Below are 16,187 nucleotides of genomic sequence, written 5' to 3'. Positions count from 1 at the left end.
GGCTCCACATGACATCTTCACGCCGGGAGCAGAAGAAGGAAAGACGAGAGACGGGGAAGCGCTGCCCCCTCAGTGTCCGTGAAGCTTTATTGGCCAAACCCGAGCTGTTGGTGCTTTTCCGGCGCAGGAAATGCACCTTTCCCCCGGGCTGCAGGAAATGCACCTTCCCCTGCAGGACCCGGCCCAGGGGGCTCAGGGCACCACGTGCCACCACTTGAAGGCGAAGGGCTTGCGGCGCACGTTGGTGCCGCAGTGGACATCCCCCGACAGGACGTGGTAGGAGAAGAAGTCGTCGATGAAGGTGCAGGAGAGGCCCAGCGGCTCCAGCAGCTCCCGCACGCGCTGCTCCAGGCAGCAGCGCCCGCCCACCACGGGCCCGAAGGGCTTGGGGATGCCCAGGTGCCGGCCCAGCACCAGCATGTTCACCTGGAGCAGTACGGGGATCCAGCAGGGAGCGATCCCGGGGGATTGGGATCGGGGCAGGGTTGTGGGGTCGGGGTCTCACCATGTCTGGGAACAGCGCGTCGGCGCGGGAGTTGGTCAGGATGAAGAGCTGCGGGATGTCCACGATGTCCTGCTCGCTCAGCCCCAGCTCCTGCTTCAGCAGGTCGCGGTTCCAGTCGATGCAGCGCTGTGGGAAAGACCCAGAACTGCCATCCCAGCCCTCCACATCCCACCCACAGGCCCTGCTGGATCCTGCCGGAATCCCACCCCGTCCCTGCGCACAACCTCCCACCCCATTCCCATCCCAACCTCCCATCCCCATCCCTTCCCCATCCCATCCCCATCCCATCCCATCCCATCCCATCCCATCCCATCCCATCCCATCCCATCCCATCCCATCCCATCCCCATCCCATCCCCATCCCATCCCATCCCATCCCCATCCCTTCCCCATCCCATCCTCTCCCTGTCCCTCGGCTCATCTCCCTCTCCTCGGCCCCTCTGGGCACTCCAGCCATTCCCCAGGACCCCAAATCCCATCCCTGCACCCCGGAACCCCCTGGAATGAGGAGGGGGAGCCCCCAGGTCCCACCTGCACGTGGCGGTTGTCGCTGCGCAGGGACTCGTCCGCCAGGATCTCATCAATGCTCTTCTTCTCACTGCCCTTCAGCCCTGGGGCGTGGGAGCAGTCAGGGACAGAGGGATGGACAGAGGGATGGACAGTGGGATGGACACTGGGAATGGACAGCAGGACGGACACTGGGATGGACAGAGGGATGGACACTGGGAATGGACAGCAGGACAGACACTGGGATGGACAGAGGGATGGACACTGGGAATGGACAGCAGGACAGAAGACACCGCAATGGACAGAGGGATGGGCACTGGGATGGACAGTGGGATAAAAAGTGGGGTGGACAGCGGGATAGACAGAGGGATGGACATTGTAGACAGAGGGATGGACATTGGGAATGGACAGAGGGATGGACAGCAGGAGGGACAGCAGGATGGACACTGGGAATGGATACTTGGAAGGGACAGCAGGAATGCCGTTCCCTAGGGATGGCCTCAGCCAGCCCTCACCTATGAACTGCGTGGCCTCCCCGTGGCCCTGCTGCTGCTTCTCCTTGAAGAGTTTGTAGCAGGCGTTGGGACTGGCCAGGAGCAGCCGGAATCCCTGCGGGACAGAGCCCGGGGGTCACCCCTGGTGTGGGGATAAAACACCCCAGAGTCCGGCTGGGAGGCACCACGGCCATCCCAAACCCAGCCCTGGGGCCATGGGATGGCCATGGAGATCCCAAACCCAGCCCTGGGGCTATGAGATGCTCATGGAGATTCTCAAACCCAGCCCCAGGGCCACGGGATGGCCACAGAGATCCCAAATCCATCCCTGGGGCCATGGGATGCCCAGAGCAATCCCAAATCCATCCCTGGGGCCATGGGATGCCCAGAGCAATCCCAAATCCATCCCTGGGGCCATGGGATGCCCAGAGCAATCCCAAATCCATCCCTGGGGCTATGAGATGCCCACACCAATCCCAAATCCATCCCTGGGCCATGAGATCCTCATGCCAATCCCAAACCCATCCCCCTGAGCCACCCCAAAGGGTCTCCATTCCCCAGAGCCCCCGGAAGGACAAACAGCTGGCAAAGGGGATTTTTGGGGTGCTGTGAAGAGCCCTGGGCAGGCTCTGGGGTCGGCACCTTCCTGTCCAGGGCAGGGACGAAGGTGAGGAACTCATCCACGTGGCCCACGCTGAGCCACTCCGAGTAGACCTCGAGCGGCGCCTGCACCGTCTGCGCGAAGAGGAAATCCCGCACGGCGCGGCACATCCTGCGCCCGGCCATCCTGCGGGACAGCTGGGGTGGGCACCGCTCCTGCCCCAAAACCCCGCCCCAAAACCCTGCCCCAAAACACGCTCCCCGCCCCAAAACCCGCTCCCCAAAACCTGTGTCCCTCCCCAAAACCCCTGCCCCAAAACCTGCTCCCTGCCCCAAAATCCCCTCCCCAAAACCCTACCCCAAAACCTGCTCCCCGCCCCAAAACCCCACCCCAAAACCCTACCCCAAAACCTGCTCCCCGCCCCAAAACCCCTGCCCCAAAATCCCCTCCCCAAAACCCTGCCCCAAAACCCCTGCCCCAAAATCCCCTCCCCAAAACCCGCTTCCCAAAACCTGCTCCCTGCCCCAAAACCCCTGCCCCAAAATCCACTCCCCGCCCCAAAACCCACTCCCCAAAATCTCCTCCCTGCCCCAAAACCCCCTCCCCAAAACCTGCCCCAAAACCCACTCTCTGCCCCAAAACTCACTCCTCTCCCTAAAACCTGCTCCTCACCCCAAAACCCCCTCCCCAAAACCCACTCCCCACCCCAAAACCCATTCCCTAAAATCTTCTCCCTGCCCACCCCAAAACCCCCTGCCCAAGCCTGCTCCTGATCACCCCAGGGCTCATTTTTGTCCTGTTTTTCAGGGAAAATGGCCCAAGATACATTATAGACATCCATGTATTTAAATACATGTAATAATATAAATTATACATTGTTCTGCTTTAATATAGATTTATCTGCCTGATGCTCTGATTATGTATCATTATGTCTGTTATATATTAATATAGTCCTGTGTTATATGTCAAGTGTGGTAATATATATGTGTTACATAAATATATATTGCTAAATCCCTATCGTATATAAATATATCAAAATAAATACTCATTACTAGATCCCTATATAATATAAATACATACTGCTAAATCCCTAGATTGTATAAATATATCAACATAAATATATATTGTTAAATCCATATCTTATATAAATATATATGCTAAATCCCTATCTTATATAAATATATATTACTAGATCCATATCTTATATAAATATATCAACATAACTCTCTGTGTTTTAGATAAATACATCAATATATTCCTATTATATATAGTGTTAATAATACATGTTATATAAATATATACTGCTAAATTCATATATTATATAAATATATATTGCTAAATTCCTATAATATATAAATATGTATTACTAGATCCCTCATATTACATAAATATATGAACATATCTCTCTGTATTTTAGATAAATACATCTATATATCCCTATATTATATATACATGTTAACATATACATGTCATAGAAATATATACTGCTAAATCTCTATATTATTTAAATATATATTTTTAAACCCATATATTATATAAATATATATTACTAAATCCCTATCTTACATAAATATATCAATGTGTCTCCCTGTATTTTATTGATAAATACACCGATATATCCCTATATTATGTATAAAGGGTATAAATGTACACATTATATAAATATATGTTGCTAAATCCCTATAAATATATCAGTACAAATATATATTACTAGATCCCTAATATTACTTAAATATATCAATGTGTCTCCCTGTATTTTGGATAAATACATCGATATATCCCTATAAAGTGTGTAAATGTATACATTATATAAATATATATTGCTAAATCCCTATAAATATATAAGTACAAATATATATTATTAGATCCCTAATATTCCATAAATATATCAGTGTATCTCCCTGTATCTTGGATAAATACATTGATATATCCCCTCATTTTTCATAAACACATCTCCAGGCCGGATCTATCCATAGGGATGGGATCATTCCATGCCCGGTTCCACTCGGACACCTCTGGGATGAGTTTTTCCCATCCCTGTGATTCCCAAATCCCGCCTCACTTTGGCGTGAGGGCCAAGTTTTCTTAGACAGAGCGGGCTGGGAAGGCGTTAATTAAATTCCCGGTAATGAGGGACAGTTCGGGCCCCAGTGGGGGCTGGGAAAATCCCATTTCCCTGCATTTCCTTTCCTCTGGAAGCAGCGCGAGCCCCGGGCTGGGACGGGAGCGTCCCGTGGGGGTTTTTTGGGATGGAGCAGGCGGGGTCGGGAGCGGGTGTTGTTTTTCCCGGAAAATGCCCTCCTTTGTGGAGGCTTGGCAGAGAGCTTTGTTCACCGCCTGCCCTGGACACAACAACCCCGGTTATTCGGGATTTCACGGGCACAACAACCCCCGGTTATTCGGGATTTCACGGGCACAACAACCCCGGTTATTCGGGATTTCACGGGCACAACAACCCCGGTTATTCGGGATTTCATGGGCACAACAACCCCCGGTTATTCGGGATTTCATGGGCACAAGAAGCCCCGGTTATTTGGGATTTCACCCTGTCCTGGGCTCCCCTGCTCCTCTCCCAAAGAAGAAACTCAGCCCGGGTGTGTGGGGTTGGGGAAAAAGGGGTAAAAACAGGGAAAGGGGGGAAAGGGGGGAAAGAGAAAAAGGGAAAAAGGGAAAATGGAAAAACAGGAAAAAGGCAGCTGGGTTTTGTGAGGGTGGGAGGAGCAGCCATGGGGTTTGCCTGTAAAATCTGGGATTTTATGGGCATCGGGACCAGGTTTTTTTCTCCGAGATATTCCCGAGGGAGGGTTTTGGGATCTCCCAAGGGATGATTTTGGGATCTCCGAGGGAGAGTTTTGGGACGTCCCAAGGAGAGTTTTGGGATGTCCCGAGGAGAGTTTTGGGATGTCCCGAGGAGGGTTTTGGGATGTCCCAAGGAGGGTTTTGGGATGTCCCGAGGAGGGTTTTGGGCGCTCACCAGGGCAGGGGGCTGCCGATGAGGATCCGCCCCAGCGGGTACTCCTTGCCCCGCACCGTCACCGGCGGGCTCACATCCAGGTTCCCGAAGGAATCCAGGCTGGTCACGCTCTTCCCGGGGGGCTCCCGGGTCACGTAGCCAAAATCCGGGCCCTGGGAAAGAGGGAAGAGGTGCCAAGGACCTCCCGTGAGGGAATTTTGGGGGGAAAAAGGGGGATTTCAAAGCAAGGCACACCAGGATCTTCTTAAAAGCGAAATCCTTCAGGCCTCTGTTCCTGGGAGAGTCGAAGACCACAGGGAAGGTTTTGTGTGGAGCGTCCACGTAGCCAAACTCCAGCTCATCCTGTGGGAAGGAGACAAGGAGGAGGAGAAGGAGGAGGAGGAAGGCTCCCGGGGGTGATAGGAATCTCCACCAGGGATGTGGGGAGGGTGGGGCAGGAAATGGGGCGAGCCGGGCAGAGCCCAGCCTAAACCATCGGGAAGGCTCCTGCCCGGCCCTCCCGGGGTGACACCACAGCCACGGTGTCCCCCTGGGGTCCCCCTGGCACTGGGACACTCCTGCACAGCCCCACAGGGTGACACTTTCAATGGGGTGCCCTTGTACAATGAGGTCGCTCTGGAGGTGTCCCTTGGGTCCCTCTTTCAAAGCACCACGGGGATCCTTCTGCAAAAGGGACCCCCTTGCAATGTCCCACAGGGTCCCTTTTGCAGCAGGGACCCCCTGTGATGTCCCATGGGGTCCTTCTTGCAATGGGGTCACCTTCAAAAGCCCCACGGGGTCCCTTTTGCAATAGGGTCCCTTTTGCAATGTCCCATGGTGTCCCTTTTGCAATGTCCCCACAGGGTCCCCTCCCTCACTGGGGTCCCCCCTGCAGTGGGGTCCCTCCTGCACAGCCCCACGGGGTCCCTGTCGCGGTGCCCCTCTGTGTCCCTGGTGCCAGCCAGGGCTCCCAGGCCATTGTCCCCATCCACGCCATCCCGGCAGCATTCCCTGTGCCTCAGTGCCCGCTCCCTGGCCCATCCCCTGGCATTCCAGGAGCTGCCCAAGCCACGCGGGGGCTCTCCTGTTCCCGGGTGAGCTGACCTGGATCCAGCGGTCGCTGCGCGAGTCCTGCTCCGAGCACACGGTCAGTTTGCAGTTGGCTTTCCGCAGCAGCGCCCGCAGCCCCTCCAGGAAGGCCTCGTTGGAATCCGAGCCCTGCTTGATGCTGTGGGGGACAGAGAGGGACCAGGGCTGCGAGGGGGATCATGGGGAGACCCCAAAACCCCAACCCCGCAGCTCGTTCCTCAATCCTGAACACCCTGGGCAACATTCCTGCATGGGGATGGAGCTGGAGAGGGAACTCCAGCCTTTGTGGGAATGGAGCTGGAGAGGGAATCCGAGCCTTTGTGGGATTGGAGATGGAGAGGGAACTCCAGCCTTTCCCCTGGAATTCAAACACCCCAGGCAGCATTCCTGCATGGAATTGGACCTGGAGATGTTCTTCCAGCATTTCTCCTTGAGATTTAAATGCCCTGGGCAACATTCCTGCATGGGAATGGACCTGGAGAGGGAACTCCAGCCCTTCTCCTTGGGATGGAAATGACTCCCACAGCAGCAGCTGGCTCCCTTCCCAAACATTCCCAGCTAGGAATGCCTTAACCTGGCTCACCTAGGGCCCCACACAGCCAGGAAGGGTGGGAACTCCTCCCTGGTGAGTGCCCCAGGGCAGGGGACACCCCTGTCCATGGACACCCCTCCTACCTGCAGACAAACACCTCCAGGGGCTGTTGGGTGTTGGGCGTCATGATCCAGGGCGCCACGCGGAACACCACGGTGTCCGTGAAGATCGGCGTGCCCGGCGAGTCCTGGTGGAGCCAAAACAGAGTCTGGAACCTCCACCACAGGGGGTTTGCTAGGGGAGGGGTGGGGCCGACCCCCCCGTACCTTATGGGGCACCTCCAGCAGGCTGGCGCTGAAGGACACGAGGCCACTGAAGCCCCTGTCGGGGAACGCCAGCCCCTCCACGTAGAAGGTGCTGTCCCCGTGGCCAGCGTGGTCCAGGACGTAGGAGAGCTTGTCTGGGCCCAGCACAGGCTTGTAGAGCGGGTAGGCATCACCACCTGGGGAATCCCAAACCCAGCAGCCTGGAGAATCCCAAACCCAGCAGCCTGAAGAACCCTGGATTCCCACCCCAAACTCAGCAGCTTGGAGAACCCCGGATCCCCACCCTGAGTTCAGCAGCCTGGAGAACCCCGGATTCCCACCCCAAACTCAGCCTGGAGAACCCCAGATTTCCACTGCAAACTCAGCAACCTGGAGAACCCCGGATTCCCACCCCAAACTCAGCCTGGAGAACCCCAGATTCCCAGAGCCTGCCCACAGGGGGACACGCCAGCAGGAGGAGGCTGGTGCCCAAGGGTGGCAGAAGAGCCTCCACCTCCTCCTTCTCCTCCTCCTCCTCCTCCCTGGGGAACACGCTTGATCTTCCCGGGACAAAGAGGGCTCCGTCCCCTCGGGTCCAGCCCTTTCAAGGTGCGTGGCTCCGGCTGAGGATCCCTAATGACACCCTTGGCTCCCCGGACCTGATTTTCGGCGCGGAGCTGCCGGGGATCCAACCGTTCAAAGGCGAAGGGCGCTGCCCAACGGGATGGGCTGCTTGGCTGCTTGGCTCCCTGCCCGAGCCAAAACAGTGCCGGGAGCCACGTGGGGCTTCCCGCGCCATGGGAATGTCAAAATTCCAGCCCCCGTTGGGAAAAGCCTCTTTGGAGCCTTCTCCCCCTTGGTTTTTCCCATACAGCCCTGCCCTGTGAAACAGCAGAAGAGCTTTGGGGGTAAAAGGGTGATTACAGCAAATAGGGGCACCCCAATGAACAAAAACCTGTGGGGCTGGCTGGCTTTGGGGTCCCGCAGGGCTGCTGGGGCAGGGGGAGGCAGAGGCACTCACGGACGGCGTGGAACACCCGCACTTTGTCCGCGTCGCTCTCGGGGACGTGCAGCACCACCGGGTACTCGGCGAAGATGGCGCTGGGGCCCTCGGTCCGCAGCAGCATCACCGACATGTCCTGGAGGTCTGGGGGACACAGGGGACATGGAGGGAGGGGATGGCAGCGGGGAAGCCCCCGGGTGCCCCTCGGGGTCGCAGCCCACCTGCTGGTGTCCGTATGTCTGCCTGGCCGCTGTCCGTGCCCCCCGTGCCGGGGCTGTCCCGGTCACAGTTGACCAACAGCACGGCCCCTTGTCCGTCCGGGCCCCACGTCCACTTGGCCTGGAGGAGAAGCACCGAGAGGGGACAGGAGCAGGATTTCCCCCATGCTGGGCCAAGGAAAGCCACGGGCTTGGAGGAGAACCCAACCACGCCACGAGGAAACACCAGCGCCGCTCCAACCACCCCATCCCAACGGCAGCTCCAGCAGGGCCTGCACGGGCTGCTCCGAGATTTTATCTCCCAGCCAGGCTGGAAGTGCCTCCAGCCTCGCCTGGACACGGCTGCAGAACTTCTGGAAGCTCAGCCCATCTTGATACCAACTTGCACCGCCGATCAGGCTGCGGTTAATTAGCCCGGCTGATCTGTGGTTAATTAGCCCAGCTTGAGGGCCTGGGCACAGGCAGATGTGTGGCCAAAGGGGGAAATCTCCTGCTGTTTGCTCAACGCATTCAACAGCAGCTTTGGGGCCCAAAAAGGAAAAGAAAAAGAGAAAGGAGATGGAATAGAAAGGGAGGAAAAAGGGAAGAGAAATGGAGGAAAAAAGGGAGAAAGAAGGGAGAAAGAAGGGAGAAAGAAAGAAGGGGAAAGAAGGGAAGAAAAAGCTGAGAGTTTTCTCCTACAAGATCCTCAGGGCCAGGCTGTAGCTGCAGGTGGTTTTGGCGTGGAATAGGAAAATAAATCCTTTTCCTGCTCAATTAGTAGGCTGAGGATCTGCCGGGCTGTTTGCCCTCACAGAGACACCACCCAGGTCCCTGTCCCCCCTGGAGATTTTCCAGGACGAGGCTGGGGATGGATCCGCCCTCCCAGGACGCTCTCCTCACTCACCTTGTCCTTGTCCTTGTCCTTGCCCTTGCTCTTCACTCGGCCGCTGCGGCTCCAGTCCACGTCCAGGGACACCTCTGGAACAGCGAGAGGGAAGGAAGCCACGGGCAGGGGACGAGCTCTTGGGGCCATTTTGGGCTCTCCTTGGCACCGTGACCCCACACCAACCCCACCTCACTCTCCCGAAGCTGCTCCAGACCCAACAGAACAGGAGAAGAAAATCCAACCCAACGGCTTTGCCATGACTTTCCCTCTTTGATCTCCAGCTGTCTCCTCTCATTGTGGTTCCCCCCAGCAGGGACATCCCCACTTCATGGCAGATTTTATTTTTTCATAGCATTTTTTATGTTTTCATGTCATATTTTATGTTTTCATGTCAGATTTTAGGTTTTCATAGCATTTTTTCATGGCAGATTTTGTTGTCATGCAATTTTCTTATGTTGTCATGGCAGATTTTATGCTTTCATGGCAGATTTTATGTTTCCTTGGCATTTTTTATGTTTTCACCCATTTCCTATTGACTGTCCTGTTTTCCATGAAGCCAAAACACGGTGGAGGCACAAAAATGTGTTTTCACTGTGGTTGAGCAAACACCCAAATAATTTCTAGGAAATCTGAGAATTTCCTCACAGAGCTCTTCTTGCCCCAAATTTCTGCCTCTGGTGCAGAGATTTACCGGTGACCTCATCCAAACCCTACCTCAACCCTAACCCAAAAACTCCTCCAGATGGGACACACAAAGTGTGGAAAACACAGGGATTGAGTCAGAGATTGTTCTCCTTGGGGCAGAGAGGACAACGTGGAAAAGCCAGGAGGGAAACTCCAAATCCAACCAAGAGAAGAAGATTTGGAAGGCAAAATCTCTGTGGCCAGTGGTGGCCCCAGTTGGCTCCAGTGAGGCCCATCGGCCACGGGACATGGGAAACCTTCAGCCTCTCCAGGGGCAATTTTGGGAGGCGTAGGCACGACTTGAGGACACAGGTCAGACTGTCATGTGAACGCTTCAGAAAATCCCAAATTTAGGGTAATTAATCCATCCAAGTGGAGACTTCTGCACCCAGACTGGTTGTCTAGACTCCCTTTGTAGTCAGCAGGGGAGAGCAGGCATTTGGAGGGGATGATTCACCTCACCCTAAACTCCTGAAATAGGTCAGGCACCGCTTCGGTGCCGATCCCTCTCCCCTGGTGCTGGCTGGAGCTGGGTGAGGAGATCTCCCATGGATCCTCTTCTCCCGAGGAACCACCTCAGCACAGGAGGATGCTCTTGGGTGGGGACACGGCCCAGCCTCTGTCTCTCCCACACCATATAAGGCAATGTTTAATTAATCATGGTTTAATTATTTCCCTCTTGCTCGTCAGCATCGGTGAACACCCAAACCTTTATTGCCTGTGGCCCCCACGGAATTCTGGCCTCGTGGATCCAGCCAGATCCCAAGAGACCAGGAATTCCTGGAGCCTTGGTGGGCACCTACCGACGCAGGTGAGGTACAGCCAGGCCACCGCCAGCTCGCGGCCCTCACGGTCGTAGTAGGAGATCTTCACCTGCAGAGACATCCCCACACCGTGACCCACATCCCACCAGGCTGGCGGGACCTCCATCCCCACACCGTGACCCACATCCCACTGGGCCACCATGATCTCCATCCCCACACCATGACCCACATCCCACCAGGCTGGCGGGATCTCCATCCCCACACCATGACCCACATCCCACCAGGCTGGCGGGATCTCCATCCCCACACCGTGACCCACACCCCACTGGGCTGGTGGGATCTCCATCCCCACACCGTGACCCACATCCCACTGGGCCACCATGATCTCCATCCCCACACCGTGACCCACACCCCACTGGGCTGGTGGGATCTCCATCCCCACACCGTGACCCACATCCCACTGGGCCACCATGATCTCCATCCCCACACCATGACCCACATCCCACCAGGCTGGCGGGATCTCCATCCCCACATCCCACTGGGCTGGTGGGATCTCTGCCCTCCTGGGATCATGGAATGAGCTGGGAAGAGCCCCATAAGGATCACTGCTCCAACCCCCGCCTGCCCACCCATACGGGCCCTGGGAGGTCCATCCCAGCTGTTCTCCATTAATCACAGTTCATTGGAACCCTCTGTGCCATCTTCAGCACAAAATCAGGCACGGAAAATGTCAGAATTGGTGCATTTTTTGCTGCCTGGCACCGACTTTTGCAACCCCTGTGATGTTGTCGTTGGGGCACCAAGTGGGACCTTCTCCTTCTGGGTTTCATTTCGCGTCAGTGCCAATTACACAACTCTGTTCAAGCTTTCACCATGACAAACCACCCTGCTGTCAGCGTAACTCAGAAGTCCTTGAGTTTTCCTAGGAATGTCACTCATTTCCCCCAGTTTGGCCACATGAACAGCACGTAGGACATCCTGACCTGGTTGTCATCGACGGTCCTGCTGGTGACATCGATGGTCACCACCACCTCGATGTCGGGATCCAGGGGCCACCGGGCGTCCAGGCTGGGCTTTGTGGCGGGGCTGTGGATCATGTGCACCGTCACTGCCGGCGTGGCGTGCACGTCAAAGGACGCGGCACCTCTCGGGGTGGACCTGGAATGGAGCAACCTCGGGTCAGAGACCACGGGAGCCAAGTCCCCGAACCTGGAATTAAACCCAGCCACGAGTGGGCGGGAGGGGCCCCGAGACCATCCCTGGGTGATGAAATGGTCCCTGGAGTTCCACACGTGGGACCTCTGTGGCGGCGTTGGGCAAGCCCAGCTCCCGCTGCAGCTCCGGCACGTCCGGCCGTGGTTTATCCCACATCCAACCTCCCTCTGCAACCATGAGAAATTCCCTGGATTTCAGCGTCCTGTGACAAAACCCCAACTGGGGAAGAGCCAGGAGGATTGTCATGCCAACCACGCACGGAGCTGGGTGTTGTGGGACCATCCCGTGACCTGAGGGATGCTGGGGCTGGAGCAGAGCCTGGATCCGGGCAGGCAGCACCCGCGCCCGGCTCCGTGACATCCTCGGGAGCCTTTGAAGTGCTGCTCCCTGCTCATTACAGCCCCGGCCGCTCCATCCCGGCAGCCCTGACCTGCTCCCGCTCCCCTGGCTGCGTCCCAGGGGGAACCGGGTGGGAACTTGGGCAGCGAGAACATAAAAACCACAACATCAAAACCCCGCCACGGCAGGGATTTATCCCCGGTGTTGTTCTTGGCGCGGCGTCCCCGGTGCCTCCAGCAGATTGTGAGGAGATTAGGGCATTCCATGGGCTTGGCATCCCCATCTGGAACACCCCATGAAGATGTGGATCCAGGAAATGCTGGATCCCATCCCAACGACGCACAAAGCCGTGGATCCAGAGGGATGCTGGCTCCCATCCCAAACACCCCACAAAGCTGTGGATCTGGGGGATGCTGGATCCCATCCCAAATACCCTGCGAAGCCATGGACCCACAGATTTGGGGCTCTTTGCTGTGGGTTTGTGGCCCTCCCACCTCAGCAGCGCTGCCCGATTCCCAACGAGCTCCACATTCTGCCCAAAGCAGCCCAAAACTGATGCATCCATCACTAAATTCCCCCCAGCCAGTGCTCCCCATGAATAAAATTATTCCATTTTTCAGCTGGACGAGCTTCCATCATCTGCTGTTTGGGGCCATGGCTCAAATTTGTTACCAAGAAGCCAAATTACCCCATTTGGGCTCCATAGGTTTAAATTGGACTGAGAGGGCTCCAAGTCCAAAAGCAGGACAAAAAATTGCAGATAATGGTTTTTCTACATTCCCGTCTGCATGAGGGGGGAAACGAGGCTGTTTTAGGGGATGGTGGCACATCCTGGCTCGGCTCCAGTGCTCCATCCCAATAATTGCCGGGATGCGATGCTGACCAGGCGGGCCTGCGTTCTCTGTCATTATAAATGTGATTTATTAAATAATGACACTGTGGCAGCAGGGCAGGGACAGCTCCCTATCTGCCCAATAAAGCCACCCCATATTTAATTCTGCAAAAATCCCTTTTCCTGACACTGCCCGTGTACGGCCGCTGCTAAATTTTTTCTGCCTGAGCCACACATTTTATTCCTCCTCCCGTTTTAGCTCCAAGTTGCACATCTTAAATTGCTCTTGCCCAATGTTCTTAGAGCCAGAAATAGACCCGGGCTTAGCTTAGCTGGGGTGTGCTTGGGCTTTGCCTCCAAACCATCCTGGCCCGGCTCCGCTGCAATGCCTTGAGCCAACATTCCACCTTTGGATGAGCTCCCTGTGGGATATTGTCCCCAAAAATGAGCTCCTTGTGGGACATCATCCCCTAAAACACACACAGTGGGACATCATCCCCTAAAAAAAACCTTGGATGAGCTCCCCATGGACATCATCCCCCAAAGCACACCCAGCTCTGGAGGGACCTGTCCCTCCAAACCCTTGGGTGAACTCCTGACAAGCTCTGAGTCCCTCACCACCCGTTCCTCCTCCAAACCCATCCCAAAGCCCTGCAGCTCTGTGGAACATGCCAGGATGCCATGATGCTGGGCAAACCCATCCCAAATCCCTGGCCCAGGATGCCCCAATGCTGATCAAACCTATCCCAAATCCCAGCCCAGGATGCTCCAATCCCAATCAAACCCATCCCAAATCCCTTGCCCAGGATGCCCCAATCCCAATCAAACCCATCCCAAATCCCCAGTCCAGGATGCCCCAATGCTGATCAAACCTATCCCAAATCCCTGGTCCAGAATACCCCAATCCTGATCAAACCCATCCCAAATCCCAGCCTAGGGTGCCCCAATCCCCATCAAACCCATCCCAAATCCCTTGCCCAGAATACCCCAATCCAAATCAAACCCATCCCAAATCCCAGCCCAGGGTGCCCCAATCCAATCAAACCCATCCCAAATCCCTTGCCCAGGATGCCCCAATCCCAATCAAACCCATCCCAAATCCCTTGCCCAGGATGCCCCAATCCCAATCAAATCCATCCCAAATCCCTGGCTGGAATACCCCAATCCCAATCAAACCCATCCCAAATCCCAGCCCAGGATGCCCCAATCCCCATCAAACCCATCCCAAATCCCTTGCCCAGGGTGCCCCAATCCCCATCAAACCCATCCCAAATCCCAGCCCAGGATGCCCCAATCCCAATCAAACCCATCCCAAATCCCAGCAGCTCCACGGAGCACACCGGGCTGCCCCATGCCCGGCCTTACCGGCGCGTGTCCAGGAAGACCTCGGTGCCCAGCACGCAGACGCCGCGGGCGGCGTGGCTGGTGGACATGGGCACGACGTGACGCGGGGCCATGGCGAGCCGGGCACGGCCGCATGGGCAGGGAGCTCCGCCGGCTGTGCCGGGAAACCAGCAGGACTGGATTAAAAGGCTCGGGAGGAAACTCCTCCTTCCCGGGATGACGGGGTTCGGCCGGGGGACCCTGGTTCCACCTCCATCCCGAGATGGAGCTGATAGGGCAGCCCTGGGGCGGCTCCAGGGGATGCTGCAGGTGACAGCCAGCCCTGCTGGATGCTCCTCAGCGAGGGTTTGGGTTTATTCCCCTCTTTTTGTTCCTCCCCAGCACCATCTCAAGCCCTGCAGCTCATGCATTAAACATTCCCACTCCCCCGGCAGCACAGGTGGTTGTTTGGGGTTATTACAATGCTGTCATTAAAACCGGGCATTTTCTTTAAAACACCCCAAATTTTCCAGCCGGCCTCTCTGGGCCGGGTGAGTCACAGCCCCAGCTGCAGCAGCAGGGCCATGCCTGAGTACAGCTGAACAAAAGGAAATGTTTGCTCAGGCCGGTCCTTCCCATCCCAACCATCCCAAGGACGGGAGGGACAGGCAGGGAGAACTGGTTATGGGGCAGGCGGGGAAGGGGAAAACACCAACAGCCAACAACCAGAGACTTCCCAAGGAAACTCAACCTCCTCCGTGTCTCACTTGGACCTCGAGCTCCAGGGGAACGGAGGTTTCCAGGCCGAGGTCCTACGGGAAGGATCCCCTTTGCTGGAAGCTGTACCACAGATATCCATCACTCTCCAGGCCATCCCATCCCAGAGGATTTGCCTGCCTGGGAGCGGGGAAACCTGGCTGGAGAGGGAGGGAGGGAGGGAGCCCTGCCTGCTCCAGAGGGTCCCTTTTATTTTACTTTATAAATATTACTATATTTTAAAACTTTAAATTTTAAGTTTCCTACTCTGTGATATTATACACTTTTAATTAACTATACACTCATAATCTTAGTGTTATTAAATTTTGGAAGCTTTCTTTTCAGCTTTAGGTTAAATGCAGTGTTTCCTTGAGTTAGAGTTTGTAGTACAAAAGTTTAAAGGTCTCAGCATCTAGAATTCCAACGGTTCATCCTCAGGGAATGGGGTGGGATGTGTTTGGGACAGGGAATGGGAAGGATGGGATGTATTGGGAATGGGGAATGGGAAGGTCAGGATGTGTTTGGGACAGGGAATAGGAAGGAGAGGGCTGGGAAGGGCCAAACCCCCGTGGGGAGCAGCAGGAAAAGGCCCAGGGGAGCCGGGCAGGGCTCAAGGAGCCCGGGCCAGCACTGCACTGAGCTGCACATCCTCAGCTGCCAGAGCAGGGAATTCCCTGTGGGATCAAACTGCTGGGATGAGCCCAGCCAGGCTCCAGGAATGGGATCTGGGAAAGGGCTCCCTCCCATTTAAACTGCAGCAACCACCCCCAGCTCTGTGTCTCATACCCCAGAACAGCTTCAGGAATTAGAGGGGCCCAGAGGAGCCGCCAGGATGCTCCAGCAGGGAATGCTGGTGGCATTTCCAGGCTCTCCCAGGCCTCACTCGCTGGAGATTTTGGATAAAATCCCATTTTCCACAGCTCAGCACCACCCAAACTCCTGCTGGGAATGGTGTTGGCTCTCCAGGCCTTCCTGGAAGCACAAGCCCTGGTGGATCCCTGGACTGGGAGCTGGAATGGTGGAGTGGCCCCAGAGGGGCGGGCTCCCCACTGGAGGCTGCTGGTTGCACTGGTTTATACTGGGCAGGGGCTGTGCCCCGAGCCTGCTCGGCTGGTTTGGGCCGAGGGATGGACAGGAACACACCTGGGGCTGTACGGGAGCACACCTGGGGCTGGGACAGCGGGATTGGGGCACTCTGGG

The 16,187-nt window shown here is 55.9% G+C and overlaps 1 protein-coding gene across 1 annotated transcript; it reads right to left on the bottom strand.

The window, feature by feature from the left end:
• Positions 1-192: 192 nt before the first annotated feature.
• On the bottom strand, positions 193-14,365 carry LOC118694970 (protein-arginine deiminase type-1-like). Its single transcript, XM_036396328.1, has 16 exons — positions 14,274-14,365; positions 11,506-11,680; positions 10,562-10,631; positions 9,093-9,166; positions 8,210-8,327; positions 8,007-8,132; positions 7,007-7,182; positions 6,824-6,927; positions 6,164-6,287; positions 5,315-5,422; positions 5,081-5,232; positions 2,148-2,292; positions 1,527-1,620; positions 1,036-1,115; positions 506-631; positions 193-426 (listed from the first exon to the last, which is right to left on the bottom strand). The coding sequence occupies exons 1-16, from the start codon at positions 14,363-14,365 to the stop codon at positions 193-195; spliced, it is 1,998 nt and encodes a 665-aa protein (XP_036252221.1).
• Positions 14,366-16,187: the final 1,822 nt, after the last annotated feature.

The sequence above is a fragment of the Molothrus ater genome, chromosome 23 (assembly GCF_012460135.2).
Source record: "Molothrus ater isolate BHLD 08-10-18 breed brown headed cowbird chromosome 23, BPBGC_Mater_1.1, whole genome shotgun sequence".
Classification (NCBI taxonomy): Eukaryota; Metazoa; Chordata; class Aves; order Passeriformes; family Icteridae; genus Molothrus; species Molothrus ater.
The sequence above is the reverse complement of the archived record's forward strand: the minus strand, read 5'-3'. Positions and strand labels throughout refer to the sequence as shown.

What these genes read in the sequence shown, in the direction of transcription:
- LOC118694970 (XM_036396328.1), bottom strand. Translation starts at nt 14,365, where the DNA reads ATGGCCCCGCGTCACGTCGTGCCCATGTCCACCAGCCACGCCGCCCGC. An exon ending in AGGACAAGGACAAGGACAAG is followed by an intron (nt 8,328 to 9,092) that starts GTGAGTGAGGAG and finishes CTTCTCCTCCAG; the next exon opens with GCCAAGTGGACGTGGGGCCC. An exon ending in GGAGGCCACGCAGTTCATAG is followed by an intron (nt 1,116 to 1,526) that starts GTGAGGGCTGGC and finishes CCCACGCCCCAG; the next exon opens with GGCTGAAGGGCAGTGAGAAG.